Source organism: Oreochromis aureus, linkage group 4, assembly GCF_013358895.1.
Source record: "Oreochromis aureus strain Israel breed Guangdong linkage group 4, ZZ_aureus, whole genome shotgun sequence".
In the NCBI taxonomy this organism is placed as follows: domain Eukaryota; kingdom Metazoa; phylum Chordata; class Actinopteri; order Cichliformes; family Cichlidae; genus Oreochromis; species Oreochromis aureus.
In genome coordinates this window covers 14,141,619-14,160,330 of record NC_052945.1, presented here as the reverse complement: position 1 = coordinate 14,160,330, position 18,712 = coordinate 14,141,619, and the positions used below count along the sequence as shown (strand labels likewise).

General features: G+C 39.5%; 1 protein-coding gene across 2 annotated transcripts; it reads right to left on the bottom strand.

Annotated features, from left to right (window-relative positions):
• Nucleotides 1–1,932: 1,932 nt before the first annotated feature.
• On the bottom strand, nt 1,933–17,554 carry LOC116334865 (immunoglobulin lambda-1 light chain-like). Of its 2 annotated transcripts, none has more exons than XM_039610823.1 (4): nt 17,508–17,554; nt 17,092–17,417; nt 2,969–3,002; nt 1,933–2,293 (listed from the first exon to the last, which is right to left on the bottom strand). In XM_039610823.1, the coding sequence occupies exons 1-4, from the start codon at nt 17,545–17,547 to the stop codon at nt 1,971–1,973; spliced, it is 723 nt and encodes a 240-aa protein (XP_039466757.1). In that variant the 5' UTR covers nt 17,548–17,554; the 3' UTR covers nt 1,933–1,970. The 2 variants fall into 2 exon arrangements, with proteins under 2 accessions (XP_039466757.1, XP_039466758.1); XM_039610824.1 differs by lacking the exons at nt 17,092–17,417; nt 17,508–17,554 and adding exons at nt 15,836–16,161; nt 16,239–16,327.
• Between the last annotated feature and the right edge of the window lie 1,158 nt (nt 17,555–18,712).

The following is an 18,712-nucleotide window of genomic DNA, read 5'->3' as shown; positions in this document are numbered from 1 at the left end:
CCACCAATCTTCTGATCAGTAGCTGACCTGATCTACCTCCTTAGCTACAGGAGGCATTGTTGTGTATGTATAACAAATATGTAGGACTGCTTTCTTGCAATTACACAGTTTCTCCAAAATTAGAAGCAGTCAGAACACAAGTACCACCCATTGTAAACCTCCCCTATAGTTATAAAAGATAAGGTACTGTGTGTGTATGTGTGTGCACGTGTATGCATGTGTCTTTGATCCTACAGTTTGAACTAAGACAAATTTAAGTAACACAATGACGATATTTAACAATTTGACTCCAACAGTGATGATGTGAGGTTTAATGTGTGAATAATGTGTGTTTGTTCTGGTGCTTTTGTTTAAAGTATAGGTAGACATGATTACAAACTGATTGATGGGGAAATTATCTGTAAATTATACCAAGGCCTTCAGAAACAAAAAGGTTATAACACAAAGTAGATTAAAACAGTTGAGGATGATTGGCATTCTAAGTGGGCGACACATACATGAAGAAGCTTGTGTATTTATTTCCTCAGCTTGTCTTACTTCTTTGCTGTGTCCTCCCTCATGATGTTTAAAGAAAATGAAAAGTTAAAAAAAAGAAAGCAAAGGAGAAAATTTCAGATTTAAAAAAAGCATTCTGAAGTTCATCAACAAGAGATGTCACAAGTGCGGAAATTCACCTTCAGCTTTCTGTAGATCATCCTTGTATATTAAAGTTAATGAGCAACTTTTGAGCCACTTTTCTTACTTTTCTTTTTTAATTATCAAACCACTGGGTGACATGCAACAATCATCAAATCAAATGTCAGAAAATGAAGAATGCATTTGTTGCTTTTAAATCAATAGTGCTTTTGGCCGCTACTGAAATCACAAGGTGTGGCCGTGACTATGAGCTGTGCTTTTAGACTTGGCAGACTTTCATGCTGGATGTCCTTCCTCACACAACCCCAAAGGATTTATGTGATGTCTAAAAGACAGTTGATGGTGACTTTTAAAAGAAAAGGAAATAATAAACAGCTTTGTGTTTGAATTGCCCACATAGAGAAAAGCAATAAGATGCAACAGTAAAAAGAAACCATTAAAGTCCTGAAAAAATACATATAATAATGACAAAAGCAAACCTGCATATGGCAGTGGGTCAGGTTATATAAGTTAAGTCAGACAGATATAAATAGACATGGGCTTTATTATTACTAAACTTGGGAGATTCACTTGTTACAGCAGCACAAAGGTCAGGAAGAAAAGTGAGAAGAAAAAGCACAGCAATGGACTCTCTTTAGTCTTTTAAACAATTCATAAAGGTAAGTTTGTACCAATGAAAGAGTATTCAGCTGACTGTTTCTGAATAACCAGATTTTGGTAATAAAACATTTCCAGTAAGCAGCTCTCATTTTATTTTACAGAGAGCTGGTAATCTTAATTTGCATGTGTAGTTAAATAAATAGTATAAATAAAATGCTGAGACCTGCAGGTGCATACTGGGCAGGAAGAGAGGGAGGAGTTGAGAATTGACGCATCACTAACTGAGTGTGAAGATTTACTTGCAATTCTCGAACCAACATTTCGAACCAGTGACACTTTTACTCTCTGTACTCAGGTAAAATTATGAAGTGATGCTCTTTGGTGTACAAATACCTCACAGCATGCATTTCAGAATGTCTTTATGTTTTAATTATGAAAAAAACATTTTAAAAATGATGTGCTTATAAATGGATCGTTTTCCTCTGTGTGCCCCTGAGTGAAACAGTGAAAGAATTCTTTTTATTTTAGAACAAGGAAACAGTGATTTTTAAACCGATGCTTTTATTGATTTAATCCATAACAACTGCAAATATCTGTTCATGAAAATGGAAATGAACAAATGATGTGAACCTTTTGCTTTATTCTGATTTCTAAAATATCAGCTTTGCAATAAGCAAACAGCGCAAATAGTAAAAAAAAGCTGAATTTAAATGCTTTAAAATTCTGGTCCTCGACTATTCAGTGGGACATTCTGACTTCTTGATGGTTTTCTCTGAAGTCTGCGAGCCCAAAGACACTTTACATGTATAAACCTTATCCATGTTCCAGTCTGATGTCTGGATGGTCAGAGAGCTGCTGATTTGGTAAGTCTGGTCTGGTCTCTGAACAGCAGTGCTGGTAGAGATCCCGCTGCTCACTGGACCCCCACCAGCCAACCAGCTCACATCTGCAAAAGACACAGACTGACTGGACAGACAGATCAGAGAAGCTGTGTTGGACTGGAGCTCAGCACTGGACGGAGGGAAGACTGTCAGGACAGGAGGAGGAAGGCTGGAGCCTGAAAATACATGAAAGATGAAAGATGTTCAGGAAAAATAGAAGTGGTGGAAAAAAAATCAACAAGTTTAATACAGAATAAAGATAAATTCCGTAAAAATCAAACAATATAAACAGTTTATCTGTAAAAACAAATAAATAAACAGGTAATCACACATTTTCAACTGATTTTAAAAACTGTCAAAAAAATAAAACAACTAAATCAAGCCCTAATTTTACATTAAAGAGAATTTAATTTAATTCTGGAGGATATGTCAAGCAATCATATGCTATACAATGCAAGTCATTCCCTTCAATTTCAAAGGTGACAGGTTTAAAGCCAGATATTTTTAAATTTTGTACTTTAAATTAATGTTTAAATTAGGTAAAACTCTTAATGAGAAAAGACAACATAGACTTATGCATACTTTAAAAATTAAAATGCTTTGAAAATAACAAGATTGATTGCCAACATTTTCACATTTTCAGTAAACATTTTTTTAAATTGATTGAAAACATTTCTTGATTTTAATACAACTCATAATCATGTCTAACGTATAAAATACGAGTTGGCTCTGCATCAGATACTATAAATATATAAAAAAGATTATAAACAATAAAAATATTAAATTAAGAACTTTTCAGTAAACTATCGGAAATTTTCTAATGTTTCAGGATCAATTAAAACAGCACTTACTTGTCACAATCAGCTTGGTGCCTTGTCCGAATACCACAGTGATTCAGTTTGTATACATGGCTGTACAAAAACCTCCTGACTGTCACTGATGAGGGGCGAGGTACTGAAACATCCTGTTTAGGCCAACTTTCACTGTCAATATATCATGCGCCTCATCAGTCTGCTTATATTTCACAACAATGATATAATGTTTTCCAATATACTTTTTAATGATTAAAAATTCCTTAACCCTTTAAGACAGGGGTGTCGAACTCCAGGCCTTGAGGGCCGGTGTCCTGCAAGTTTTAGATCTCACCCTGGATCAGCACACCTGAAACAAATGATTAGCTCATTACCAGGCCTCTGGAGAACTTCAAGACATGTTGAGAAGGTAATTTAGCCATTTAAATCAGCTGTGATGGATGAAGGATGCGGGGGCAGCAGCCTAAGCGGAGAAGCCCAGACCTCCCTCTCCCCAGCCACCTCCTCCAGCTTATCCAGGGGAACACCAAGGCGTTCTCAGGCCAGCCGAGAGATATAATTTCTCCAGCGTGTCCTGGGTCTGCCCCGGGGCCTCCTCCCAGTGGGACGTGCCCGGAACACTTCACCCAGGAGGCACCCATGAGGCATCCTTGTCAGATGCCCGAACCACCTCAACTGGCTCCTTTTGATGTGGAGGAGCAGTGGCTCTACTCTGAGCCCCTCCCGGATGGCTGAAATTCTCACCCTATCTCTAAGGGAGAGGCCAGCCACCCTTCGGAGGAAGCTAATTTCCGCCGCTTGTATCCGCGATCTCGTTCTTTTGCTCACTACCCACAGCTCGTGGCCATAGGGTGAGGGTAAGGACGTAGATCGACCGGTAAATTGAGAGCTTCACTTTTACACTCAGCTCCCTCTTCACCACAACGGACCGTTGCAGCGTCCACATTACTGCGGCCGCAGTACCAATCCGTCTGTCGATCTCCGGCTCCCTTCTCCCATCACTCGCTAACAAGACCCCGAGATACTTGAACTCCTCCACTTGGGGCAGGAACTCATCCCCGACCCGGAGTGGGCACTCCATTCTTTTCCGGCTGAGAACCATGGCCTCAGATTTGGAGGTGCTGATCCTCATTCTCGCTGCTTCACACTCGGCTGCGAAATGTTCCAGCGCGAGCTGGAGGCCTTCACCCGATGAAGCCAACAGGACCACATCATCCGCGAAAAGCAGAGATGAGATTCTGAGGCCACCGAAGTGAAAGCCCTCTGCCACTTGGCTGCGCCTAGAAATCCTGTCCATAAAAATTATGAACAGAATCGGTGACAAAGGAGGCAAAGTCAAACATGACTTTTAAAAACACGAGCATAGGCTTATAAGGCCTACAAGTAAAAAACTATTTTTTCAGCAAAAATAACATCACTTCCGGTTTCAGGCAGGTAATGGCGGACATAATAATAATAATAATAATAATACATTTTATTTGAAAGCACCTTTCAAAACACTCAAGGCCGCTGTACACAGTAGAGTAAAAAGCAACATAAAAGCAAAGAGTTTACACAATCATAAAACATGAACAAATTTAAAATAGCCGAACGGAGAGGTTATGTGGGATAAGCTATTTTGAACAAGTGGGTTTTGAGTTGGGACTTAAAGAGAGAGAAGGTAGAGATATTTCTCAAATCAGGAGGTAGGGAATTCCAGAGTCGAGGAGCAGAGCAGCTGAAAGCCTTGCTCCCCATGGTGACAAGGCGGGGAGGGGGGACGGAGAGTGAAAGGAAAGAAGAAGATCTGAGGCAACGAGATGGGTCGGTGATGTTAACCAGATCAGAGAGATATGGAGGAGAGAGATGATGAATAGCTTTAAATGCGTACAAGAGTATTTTGAAATTGATACGATGCTTGACCGGGAGCCAATGAAGCTGCTGCAGAACAGGAGTGATGTGGTGGCTAGAAGGGGTCCTGGTGATGATACGGGCAGCAGAATTCTGGATGCGTTGAAGCTTGTGGATGGATTTTTGAGTAAGACCAAAAAGGAGTGAATTACAATAATCAATCCGGGAAGTAACAAGGCTATGGACAAGAATGGCAGTGGCGTGTGAGGTGAGAAAAGGACGGAGACGATTAATGTTGCGCAATTGAAAATATGCAGACCGAGTGACATTATTAATGTGTGAATTGAAAGATAGAGTACTGTCGAGGATGACACCCAGACTTTTCACAGAGGAAGAAATAGAGACCAAGCGAGTTATTGATAATAATAGAGAAACTGTTGGTTCTGGATAATGTTGATTTAGTGCCTACTAAGAGGAGCTCGGATTTATTACTATTAAGTTTAAGAAAATTAGAAGAGAACCATGAATTTAGTTCAGCTAAGCAGAGGGTGAGGGAGGATGGGGGAAGAGCAGAATCAGGTTTAGTGGACAGATAAAGCTGGATGTCATCGGCATAACAGTGAAAGTGAATATTGTATTTACAGAAAATATGTCCAAGCGGTAGAAGGTAGATAATGAAAAGAAGGGGCCCCAGGACAGATCCCTGGGGCACACCAGTGGTCAGAGGAAAGGGCTGAGAAGTAAAGGATTTGAGTTGAATGAACTGAGTGCAATCAGATAGCATTGATTTAAACCAGGCTAGTGGAGTATGGGAGAGACCGATGGAGGCTAGCCTACTGAGAAGAATAGAGTGAGAAATAGTGTCGAAGGCAGCGCTCAGATCGAGGAGGATAAGAATGGAAAGTAAACCGGAGTCAGCTGCCATAAGAAGATCATTGGTTATTTTTATAAGTGCTGTTTCAGTGCTATGGGAGGGGCGAAAAGCAGACTGGAACTGTTCATACAGATTATTATTAGTTAAATGTGAGTGGAGTTGTGTGGCAACTATTTTCTCAAGAATTTTTGAAAGGAATGGTAGATTGGAAATAGGCCGAAAATTCTCAAAATTATTGGGATCTAAACCAGTTTTTTTTTTAATATTGGGGTGATGGTGGCAATTTTGAGGGAAGCAGGAACAGTTCCAGTGGTAAGTGAAGAGCAGATGATAGAAGATATGAGGGGAAGCAAAGAAGGTAGACATGCCTTAACCAAAACTGTAGGAATGGGGTCTAGCTGACAAGTAGAAGGTTTTGACTTACAGATGAAATCTGAAATATCAGTAACCGAGGGGAGCTGGAAAGCAGAAAAACAGTGTGATGGGAGAGGAATTACACAGTAGGAGCTAAATGGAACATCGGAAACCAGGTCTTGGTGTATTTTGTGAATTTTCTCAATGAAAAATAACATTAAAGAATCACAGAAAGAAGACGAGTAAAGGTGAGTAGGTAAAAAAATCTGGTGACCTGAAAGAAGAGTTGAACAGTGAAAACAATATCTTGGTTGAGTCATCTTTTGAACAGATAATGGTGGAGTAGTAAGCAGATTTTGTTTGATTAATACACTCCTTATAATACATAATATGATTATTAAACATTTCCTTGTGGATATTCAGACCAGTTTTCTTATAAAGGCGTTCAAGTCGTCATCCTTTTGCTTTCAGGAGCCTGAGTTCAGCTGTGAACCAGGGTGCTGACTGAGAGAATGATACAGATTTGGTTTTGAGTGGGGCAACAGAGTTTAGGATACTATTGAGACTAGAGTTATAATAGGAAACTAAGTCCTCTTGGGTGAGCAGGTTATGAAAATGCAAATGACTAGAGAAAGCAAAAGAAAGAGTATCAGGATTGATTTTCTTAATATTCCGAAAAGAAATGGTACGAAGGTTCTTGGTTATAGAAAAGGTCATTTTGACACTGAAAGAAAGAAGCAAGTGGTCAGAAATGAGCAGTTCATCAGCTTTGCAGTTAAAAGGAGTAAGTCCAGAGCAACAAACTAGGTCCAAAGTATGGCCCTTAGTATGAGTAGGAAAGTTTATGTGTTGTTTAAAGCCAAAACTATCGAGGCAGGATGAGAGGTCTTTGGTGAGAGGATGATCACTGTTATCCATATGAATATTAAAGTCTCCCAGGCGTATTATATTAGGGGAAACAGTAGCTATGTGAGTCAGCAGATCAGCAAAGTCACTTATGAAGACAGAATTAGACTTTGGAGGGCGGTAAATAACAGTTATGACAGTTGGAACAGGTCCTGACAGTTGACAAACAATGGATTCAAAGGAACTGTAGACAGGTGCAGACAACGGCGTGACTTTCCACTTCTCGCGATAGATTACCGCGAGACCTCCACCACGGCCGGACTTACGAGGTTGGCAGGTGTAAACAAACCCGGGAGGGGGGGGAGTCATTGAGCGGCGAAAAGTCATTGGGCTGTTGCCACGTCTCGGTCAAACAGAAAAAGTCAAACTTACGATCTGTGAGTAGATCCCGAATTTGATGACCCTTGCTCGTAAGCGCGGCGGATGTTAAGGAGGCGAAGTTGACAACCGTGTTGTCAGACTGGTCAGGGTGTTAGCCGACCTGGGCAGGCTGGCTAAAACACTGTGATCAGCAGCCCTGTCGGAGTTCCGTGGAGGACGGCGAGAAGTGGACCAGAGGGTCTGTATTGGCTTCGAGTCGTCATGGTGAAAATTCGGCGAGCCTCGGTGAATGTACTTTCGGCGAGGGAGGAAGGCGATGTCTGTGTGGAGATGAAGCGCAGCTGGCGGTGGAGAAGCCAGGTGAAAGCGGAGACGGAGAAGCTCGTCAGCTGAGTATTGGTGAAATCCAGCACTAGGTCGGTAAGCCAATGACATAAAATCCAGACCCACAGAGCAAGATGCAGAACCTGCCAGACCACATCATGCACAGTCAGGTAGGCCAAACAGTCAGGTGTACGGATCCGAGGGAGACAACGGCCAAAACAAACAGGCAGATGAACTAGACCCAAAGAAACTCAGGCACTTGCAAAATTCGCTGGATCGCCAGTAGTATCAGCAGAAGACAAGGTTTAAAATTTGTTAAGATGTATCAAAGAATATATAAATAAAAGATTAAAAGATAAAAAGATACGGTGACTAGCGGCAGCAAGTCGCGCCAGTGTTCACTCAACCGGAAGTCTGATGAAGCAAACAAGAGACATACGATAGTTCGTATTTCAATGTAGGAAGTGTTATGAACAGATGATCGGATTGGCAAAGCGTGTTTCTGGAATATTATGTTTTGTTCCTGCAAGTACTTTTATGCAATTTTTGCAAAGCTATATGTGGAAGGAAACCATGACCTAGGACAAGCTGATGGCATAAGATGTAAGTACAACTCGGTTTCATATGCAAAAAACATTTATTGCCCTCGCTTACGTGGTTCCGGATCTACAGGGATTTAAAAATAGTTAGGCAAAACGAAGCATGCCCGCTCCGACCAGCTTTAAAGGGTTAATGATACCTTCAGCCATTAATCGTTCCCAAATTCTGTCTTGGTACTTCATGCAAGACTATAGAAACTGTAATAGTCAAGTGCGGCAACAATTTAAGGACTCCAAAGCAGGAGGCTGACAACTCGCTATTTTAAAATGTTTATTAATAATGAATTTCAAAGGATAACAAATGCATATACATAAACTACCAGTCAAAAGTTTTAGAACTTGTCCATTTTCCAGTTTTATATTGAAGATTATGCAGTTTAATGTCCCATTGCACTCTAAAATGAAAGCTTAGTACAAATAAGCATTTGGAGTTAAAAAGAACTCATGGAATCAATTTATAGGCCAAAATGTATTCTAAACTTTTGACTCATCAAAGCAGCCACCTTTGGCAGATATAATAGCTGAACACACTCGTGACATTATTTCTGCAATACAAATCCAATATTCTTCAGAAAGTTCTTCCCAAAACTGTTGCAGAAGTTTGTGTGTTATTGGCTGAATCACATGGCATTACTATCAGCAAACGTACTCTCGAAAGCGCCAATTTGTTGCAATCCGGTTTTGAGTCCGCATTCCTCTGCGCCATATTCTTCTGGGTAACAAGAAAATTACGTCTGTCAAATAGTGTCATGATACGTTCTGTGCAGCAGGCAGGAAAAATGACCCAAAATGCAGGACTCTCAACGACAACAACGCAGCTTTTATTGCTCGAAAAAGATCAGCCCTTCGGCTGATCCGAAGGGCAACTCTGTTCTAGGATGCCCTCTGGACCCAGTGGAGGTGGTGGTGACAGGAGAATGGTGGCTAAGCTGTCATCCCTGATGGACAACATCTCCCACCCCATGCATGAGACTGTGACAGCACTGAGCAGCTCCTTCAGTGGGAGACTGCGGCACACCACGGTGTGGGACGGAGAGATTTCGCAGTCTTTCCTCCCCACTGCTGTCAGACTCCACAACAAAGACTTTAACTGATCAAACACACACATGTGCAATAACACTAAGTGCAATAATCTTCCTGGCATCGTTGTATTTTTACTCAGTTGTATATAGCATTTGTATTCTATTTTTATCTTATTGTATATTTTTTTATTTTATTCTACTGTATATAGTATTTTATTTTATTCTGTTCTGTACAGTTGTGTACTGTATTTATTCTTATTTTATTTTATTCTAATTTTGGGTTCATAACTTTTGCACTGTCCACTTCCTGCTGTGACAAAACAAATTTCCCACATGTGGGACTAATAAAGGTTATCTTATCTTATCTTAAAACCTTGTCATAAAATAAAACTCACAAAAGCAAAACAAAACAAAACTCAGAACAAAGGAGCTGGAACATGACAAACACACAGTGCGTACAGGGTAGCAGACATTAATGACACAACAGAGAGCAACGGAAAACACAGGGCTTATACACACAGTGGAGTAATCAGGAATAGGAAACAGGAGGGAGACACAGCTGGGAGAAATTAGGGCTAAAGGGACAGGGGGAAATAAAATTGAATACACTGACATAGGACTGGGACTAATAAAATAAAACAGGAAACAAGAAACAAATCACAAAGATGCAAACTTGACACTAAACTAAACCTAGAATAATAATCAAAACAGAACAACTTAAAGAATCATAACACAGAAAAATACCAAAATATAAAAACTGAAACCCAGAACCATGACATGTAGATTACTGATTGGCAGAGCTAACTCGAAATTTCGAGTTACTTTTCTCAAAGTATTTTCAATGGCTCTCCTCTGGGCGCCGTCGCTGCATTTCCTGCAGGACTGAGAGGAGGAGAGCCACCTTCAGTGGCGGTCCTAGCCTGTTTGGCGCCCTGGGCGAACACTCCCTCTGGCGCCCCCCACACACACACACACACAACAAAAGATATTAAGGATCGTACATTAACATAAAACTGTTGTCCACACACACATGAAGAGAGAGAGTATGCATAGTATGCAAACGGCTACCAAACAGCCATCATAATTCTTCATACAATGAGAACAGGACAAATCAACACCTGACAATGACTAATTAATATTAAAATCTGTAACATAATGTATTGTTTGGAGTTTAATCTGTTAGTGTTGCTATCTTTACCATTTCTTCTTGGAGCAACTGTAACCCACATTATTTCCTTAGTAAAGTATTAATAAAGTATTCTGATTCTGACTGTTTCAGGATGACCTGCCATTATCCAATGACACATCTGCTTACCTGTATCTTTTGCTCCTCTTCTTTTCTATTTTTTTCTAAACTGAGCACCTGATGGCTTTGAACTTTTCTTGTCCATCTTCCATTGGTTTTAATTTTGCACCCATCCCTCAACCCAAGGATCACCACAACATAACCTAACAGACCTATACCTTAGTTCACAGATTCACTTTGTCTAGGGTTTATTTCTGGGATTTCACACAACCCAGGATTCAAATCATGAATACATAATAGACTTGGATTTACAACATTAGGAATGAAATGTGCTCGATTTGGAAGCAGCCGGCCCCTCCCCTTTCGACTGGTTGTGTGTGAGACTTTAAATCATCAAACTGTAAATTTTGAATTGTCATTGATCCCTTTACCCCTAGTCCTAAAGTGTATATTTATTTTCTTACTCTTCTTATATTTATTGTTTGTTTACTTGCACTGCTGTAACTGGAGCCTCGTCGTCTCGTCTCTCTATATACTGGACTGTATGTAGCGGAGATGACAATAAAGTTTACTTTGACTTCAGCAGCGAGCAGGCGCACCAAGGGGCTCTCGCTCACTTTTCGCATATAAATTTTGAAAAAACATCGGTGCAAATTATAAGTCTGTATAATGATGTCTGGTGTTTTCGTGTTTGTTGGTTTGTTTTTATTTTGTTTTATTTTGCTAGTTGGTTATTAGATGCTGCTCCAGTCAGCCAGACAATCCCCCGCCGCCCCGCCCTCTCCTCTCTGCGCCGCAAGCAGCAGGCGCACCTCGCAAACGGAGGGCGCGCTTACTCCCAGCAAATGGGCGATAGAAAACCGATCGGTGCCTATGCCATTCCCAATATGCGCTGGCTGCCGTGGGGCATGAGCATAAAGTCTGAGCATTTTTTTTCTTTTTTTGGCGATGCCCGTGATGCCGCCCCCCATCACGATGCCGCCCCGGGCAACCGCCCGTGTCGCCCGTATCTAAAACCGCTACTGGCCACCTTGGTCCCCAAAGCCACTCTGCTTTTTAACTCCAGCAGATAAGACCATTTCCCACACAAGAAACATAAACTACTCTACACTCTTTTTAAACTACCGACACTTTATTCACTTTTAGTCACTTACAGTTATTTATTCACCTTTCAGTCACTTTATTTTAAAACTGTGTAATTTTAAAACTGTATATACTGTATATTCTGTGTATTTATTATCTCACTCTTATTGCCTGTTCTTATTGTCCTTATCTTCAACGTTATGCTGCTCTGTGATATGTTAATTGCCCCTTGGGGATAAATAAAGTCTTTCCGATTCTGATTCAAAATTTTGAGTTAATAAGTGGAAATTTCAAGAACTATAACTCAAAATTTCGACTTATGGATACTTTTTTTTTTTTTTTGGTGACAGAAACAGCCTTCCATAGATGGGAGATGGAAGCATGAAAATACAATAATAACCACAGCAGCCAAAAAGAGAACCTGACGAGCCCAGTTGTAATTAAGCTATTAAGACTCAACTGTACACCATGTTCATGTTTTCTCCGAAATAATAAGTTCCATTAGACAACAACACCTCTTTCTGTCTCTCGCTAGCAAAGTTGACGCAGAGAACAAAGTAAAGCTAGTTTTCAGCTACGAGCCCGAAACGGAACCCAACGTATTAGCCAGAGGTCCCATGGACCTGTTTTAGATACTGTGAATAGTTTTCTATCACGAGGGTGCTGCAAAAATGGTGAGTCACCTTCAGTAATAGTAATATATCACACAGCAATAGTACATTCATGTAGTTGTAAACATCATGATAATATGATAATATAATAAGTGATCCAAAGTATTCAGAATACTTTACTCTCATTGAGTAACGTAACAGAATACGTTACAAAATACATTTTGGGCCATATATTCTGTAATCTATAGTGGAACACATTTTAAAAGTAACCTTCCCAACACTGGTTGTAAGTAATTCAGAAAGGTTGGAACACCTGTAGGAATTAGTAGCACCAACTTTCAAAACTTGCTCAACCTCCACTGACCCATTGCTGTGTTTCCTGTGCCTTTGCCTTTTTGTATAGTTCTGAAATTTACATTATTTTCAGTTTTGGGTAACCTTACCTTTTTTAACCTCTAGCAGTTCACCACTACCATTTCAAGCAATTCATTGGACTTGAGTGACTTAAATTGCAATAAATACCTGGAAAAATTGGGGTGTTCTAAAACTTTTGACTGGTAAATGACTAATATTTTTGCCAGTACCTTACTAATGCTTACTAATGTGTAATTATAATAATGTGTGACCTAATTATGTTTTAGTGAAGTCTCTCTGTATCTATAATGGAGTTATTTCAATCTCAACTGTATTTACACTTAGTGTAGTAAATCACACCTTCAGTGTTACTAGTTCATGGTCATATTTTAAAGACCTGACTTACATAAATGTTATTGAAAAAAGGTAAAAGAATGAAATCTCTAGTGTTCTTGTCTTCAATTTTCTAGATTTTCTTTCTGGCTTATAAACATCTAACATGAAGGTTCATTATATGGTACTAAATCTGTCTGAACTATTATAAACACCCAGATAGAGATGGATATCTTTCTTAGCAGCACCTTTGTTCTTGGCACACTTCAGCAACACAAGTTTCTTGTTAATGAGGGAAATGAGGGAAAACCAACTAGAAAGGCTAAAAAAAATTGTTATTACAGTTTCAAAAGCAAAAACATCAACATTTATATATGTAACCATGTCAAAATCAGAACATGTACACATTAAATATAAATGTGTGTACAATTAAGACAAACATCATAAACACATCTCTATATGAAATGAGAATTTGCTTCTCCATTTAAAAATGTGTTTTGATTAATCCAGTGTATATTTCTATTGATTCGTTCTGTCTGACCAGTGTTGGGACTAACGCGTTATTAAGTAGCAGCGTTACAGTAACTACGTTATTATTGTGGTAACGAGCACGGTAACTAGTTATTATGCCAAAACCAGAAACGCGTTACTCGTTACTGGGATATAGATAGGCTCGTTATTAGATTACTTTGTGTGGTGGCTATCGGGGAGCTTCCACAGAGTCAATAACATTAGCAAATGGTGGAGGCAAGCAGGTGGATGAAGGAAAAGGGAGGCAAGAGGAGAGACCTGAAGCGGCCGCCGGTCCGAGTCTCAGGTGAACTGAACTTCAGGTAGGAAGTTATGACCTGCAGTCTATCAGTCAGATATAAACCAAGTTTAGGTGCAGTTTATTTTCGTTATGCTGACTTTTTCATACTGCGTGCTAGCTAGCATGACGGAGTTTCTATACAGCTGTGTGGGTGCTATGTTACTGATGTTGAACTTTATTTTGTTCATACGGTTAATTATTAGAGTTGCCAACCATCTGATAAAAAACAGAATCGTATTCGTCTCATATTCAGAGAAAATATTATATTTCGTATTGAGGTGAAAATGAACAGTTTGTTCGGTACTTCAGCTACAATGAAAAAGACACAAAGCCGGAGTTATTCTGTGTTTATGCTGCACAGCTGCCTCTTCTTCTCTCATTCGCTCCCTCTCTCTCTCCTGTTTCTACTTCAATCATGAAACTGATTAATGATCAGCTGATCGTCTTTTCTCTCTTGTTTGTTTATCACCCGCTTTGCGCCAGAAACAGGAATCCAGCGCTAAACAACAGCAGCACGCTTAAAGCTTGATCAGCTGTTGTTAGAATTTATTTCATATTAATTTCTAGTATCAGCTGATGTTTGCTGGAGCCACAGCTGTGAAAGCTGCTGGTCATGATATCGATTTGGTTATGTGGTGAGAGGAAACATGAAGATGAAACCAGGAGATGTCCTTACTGAATCATCAGAGCTGAACAGGTGATGGAGAAACAGGTTTACCTTTTAGGTGACATGAATGAGTTGAAGGAAGTTATGAACTGTTTCTGAGAGACAAATAACACCAGGATCCTTTTCTATGTAGCTGACAGCTGGTAACTGTGCAGGGGCGGGTCTAGCAAAGTGTTGCCAGCAGTGGGGCATTAACAGGAAAGGGGGCACAAGGAAATACTTTTCTTTCTTATTCTCATTTAAAATGTCTAGCTTTTAAAAAGAATTATCTGAGTCTTACAACAAACGATTGATAGATTGATAAATATATACCATCAAAACAGTGTACATCACTGTCACAACAGTGTTTGTTTTCATTCAAAGTCTTTATGATTTTTCCTATAATGGTGGGCGGTCTCTAGTCAAAATGCCGGGACGATTTTTTTTGTCCCAGTTCAGCTCTGTATGCAGCTCATCTGCAGTCTGGTGTTGCCTACATCTTCCTATTCAGAAGGCAGAATTTCTGAGTTCTGAGTACAGTCAAAAAGCACCACGACTGCAGTTTTGTGTTTGATGTAAAAGCGCTACTGACGCTGTGGCGTAGGCTAGAATCATGCGGCGGTCAACGACGGTCCTGGCATGGGATTTCTCTTTTGGAAATGTGCACATTATTTTTTCCTTTCTATTGGTAGGTGGCACAATGCAATTGTGGCAAGTAAACAAGCTAGAAGACTGGCAATCTTGCTGGGTATCCAGTTACGGAAGCAACACATTAACAAGAGAATTCTGAGTAAAACCAAAGTTACTTTCCTAGTAACTCGTTACTCTGAAAGTAACGAGTAACTTGAAGTAACTGAGTTACTTTTGATAGAAGTAACTAGTAATGTAACTAAGTTACTAATTTAAAGTAACTTACCCAACACTGTGTCTGACAGATAGAATCTGGTTACTGTCACATTTACTGCAGCTGGAATGCAATTAAACAATTATAACCATGAAAGAGCTGAGAGTAGTCTTTACAATTTTTATTATTTAAAAATAACTTGCAAAAACATAAAATACCATCCATCCATCCATCCATCCATCCATCCATCCATCCATCCATCTTCATCCGCTTTATCCGAGGCCGGGTCGCGGGGGCAGCAGCCTAAGCAGAGAAGCCCAGACCTCCCTCTCCCCACCCAACATGGGCCCATCCTCCCGCAGGCCCACCACCCGCAGGAGGCGCCATAGGGGTCGGGTGCATTGTGTGCTGGGCGGCGGCCAGGAGCGGAGGCCCTGGCGGACTGATCCCCGGCTGCCAAGACATAAAATACCGTATGTTGGATAGTTTGGTTAATGTGTTTTTACATATTATAATTTGGGCCAATGTTAGTGAATGAGATGTATTTTTCCTTTTATACTTTTAATAATCAAGGTTAAAATGAATTAAAAAAAAAACACCAACAACATTCCAGTGTTTAAAAACACAGCCTAAAGATAGTGGGTTACACTTAGTTCATTGGATATATATACTATCTGCATATGAAAGCGTTTCTAAAAGCAGAAGTAATACTTAGGAGGTTTTGTCACAGCCTGAATCACTGTGATACGTGTGCAGAAGCAGAGTTATCATATGTATGACAGTAATACACTGCAGAGTCTCCTGTTTCTGCTTGCTTGATAATGAACTGGTAATCAATATTTGATGAGGATTTAGAGTTGAACCTGTCTGAGGAGAATCCTGTTCCAAAGCTTAGTGAGCTGTCAGAATGATGAAATCTTAGAACATATTGAGGAGCCTCACCAGGAACTTGTTTATACCATCTAACAGAATTCCTATCATATCTCTCTATGTTGCAGTTGAGAACAACTTCTTGACCTGAAGAAACTGTGTGGACAGCAGGTGTTTGGGTCAACACGATGACTGCATCAACATCTGCCAGGAAACACACACAAAAACATGAATGAAAAGTTTACCTCCAAAAATATACACCCTAAAACAGAAGATCTTACATGTTAGAGCAGTGATGAGAGTGCACAGGGTCCACAGCATGTTGTCAGGTGTAAATGATCTTTACTGTTCAGCTGAGATGTGAGTAGGATTGTAGTGAGAAGTGAGCGATACTGACACTTAAAGACACAGAGGAGAGGCAAACCAAAGGAGGAGGAGATTCAACAAAATGATTTTCATTCATAGATTAAAAATCATTTCTAATGCAAATAACATCAATTAAATGTTTCTGGCTCATGTTCAACCGACACACTTATGGCTGTCATGACATATTGCTCACGAAAATATTGTTGTAAAGGAATAAATATTATGTAACTGATTATTGACAGTTTTAGGTGTTAACACCAATCTCTTTCTAGCTGAAATGTGAGCAGGACTTATGTGAAAAGAATAAACAGTAAGGTTTATAAGAACATGAGGTAGAACAAGTCTCAACAAATTCAGAACAGTTGTAGTTTAAATGCAAATGTCCTTATCCTCACACATCACACGTTTTCTTCCCGTCTTATATTTATTTCTGCCTGATGTATAGTCATCACTATTTAAGAGCTGAGACTGATGTTTACTAAATTTCTATTACTTATAGATAACTTTTAGTTATACACAGTATTAGTTCACTTCTGACTTGTTTTGGCTGAATAATATCTCTATATTCCTCTGCTTGCTTTATTCATATTTTCAATGATGAATATTAAAATTAATTTTAAAACTAAACAAAACAAATAACACAGTATTTGGAGGTGGTGGGATTTCAGTGTGTTTCTTGGATGTGTCTTTTATCAGGATGTGAAAGAGCATCAAAAAGCAGAAGTATCTGTGAGGAGGTTTTTGTCACAGTGTGAATCACTGTGATACCCCACTGTAAACAGAGCCGTCCCATGTCTGACAGTAATAGACTGCAGAGTCTCCCTCCTCCACATTGTTGATGATCAAACGATAATCGGTTGTTGACTGATGAGTGGATGTGAATTTTGGAGCAGAGAACCCAGAGCCATAGCCTGGAGAACTAAAGCTATAATGAAAACGCAGCACATGCTGAGGACTTCCTCCTGGAATCTGTTTATGCCAGACAGCAACAGCATTAGTAACAGTCCCCAGGTTACAGTCCATGGTGGCTGTGTCTCCTTTCCTCACTGATAAAACAGGAGGTTTCTGTGTCAGCACCGTCACACCACTCACACCTGCAAACAACAAGAAGACATGGAGTCAAGAGAAACACACTGACATTTAAATCTAGCAGTGTTTTCTACAGTATATTTTAGACTCTTTACATGTTAGAGCAGTGATGAGAGCACAGAGAGTCACCAGCATGTTGTCTGAGTGGTCTAAGAACTGAGTGGAGAGATGATGGTGGAAGATCTATTTAATACAACTAACAGGAGGAGGAGCATTGGAGTTTTTTTTCTCTCTCGCTTGCCTGTGTTATTAATATTAAAAACAATAATAATATGTCTTGTATACATAGTTTTTTTCTTATTTTGGAATGGTTAATAACCATTCTTTCTTCGTGGTTGATTATATTTTATACTTTTAACTTGTATTGTATTTAAAAACTATAATTAGATTAGTATATTCTGAAGCAACAAAGTTTTCAATTTCAGCCTTAGCTCTGTAGAAAATCATTTTCACAGCAAGTTATTCTCGCACACGTCAAACTTTGTGGTGACTTTGCACAACAATGGGATCATCTAATTAAATAACTAAATATCTGTATATAAGATGGACCTGTTTAGAAATGTGATGTATAAAAACAGTTTTGTAAAAACAGAAAAAGTTTGCAGCTTGAAATTCCCACCCTGTGATAAACCATTAAGATTCAGCAGTTAAAATAGACTGTAAAATAAATCTGATATAATTATGTCAAAATTTGTCACAGCAGTTGCATCATGAGAGCTGACGGAGATGCTATCACCTTCATTGTTACAAACGATCAGTTTAATCAAAATTAAAGCTTGCTAAATAAAAAGTAATAAATAAATTAAAAAAAAATCTGATTGGTTATATTTAAATTTGGCTATTTTAAATTATATTCCAAAGTGTCATGTTTAGGCTTTGTGCAGGCAGGATAGGAGGAATGATGGACCAAAAGTGCAGAGTTAAACCAAAGATTTATTACTGAATGACAAAAACAGAATACTGGCTAAACTGGGAACACCGCCGGCTTGGTGGGCGGGTGGCTTAGGATAATAGAGATTGTGACACAGACCAAAGAAAACACAGGGCTTAAATACACAGAGGAAGCCATTAGGGAATGGGAGACAGGAGGGAAACACAGCTGGGACAAATCAGGGCTAACGAGACAAGGAAGCAAAACCAGATACATTAACATGGTATAATTCTTAAACATGTAGCCTAAAGCAGATAACTCGTAAACTGGAGAGGAAATGGCGTGTCACAAATTTAGAAGATCATCATTTAGCCTGGAGAAATAGTTTGCTGCTTTATAAGAAAGCCCTCCGCAAAGCCAGAACATCTT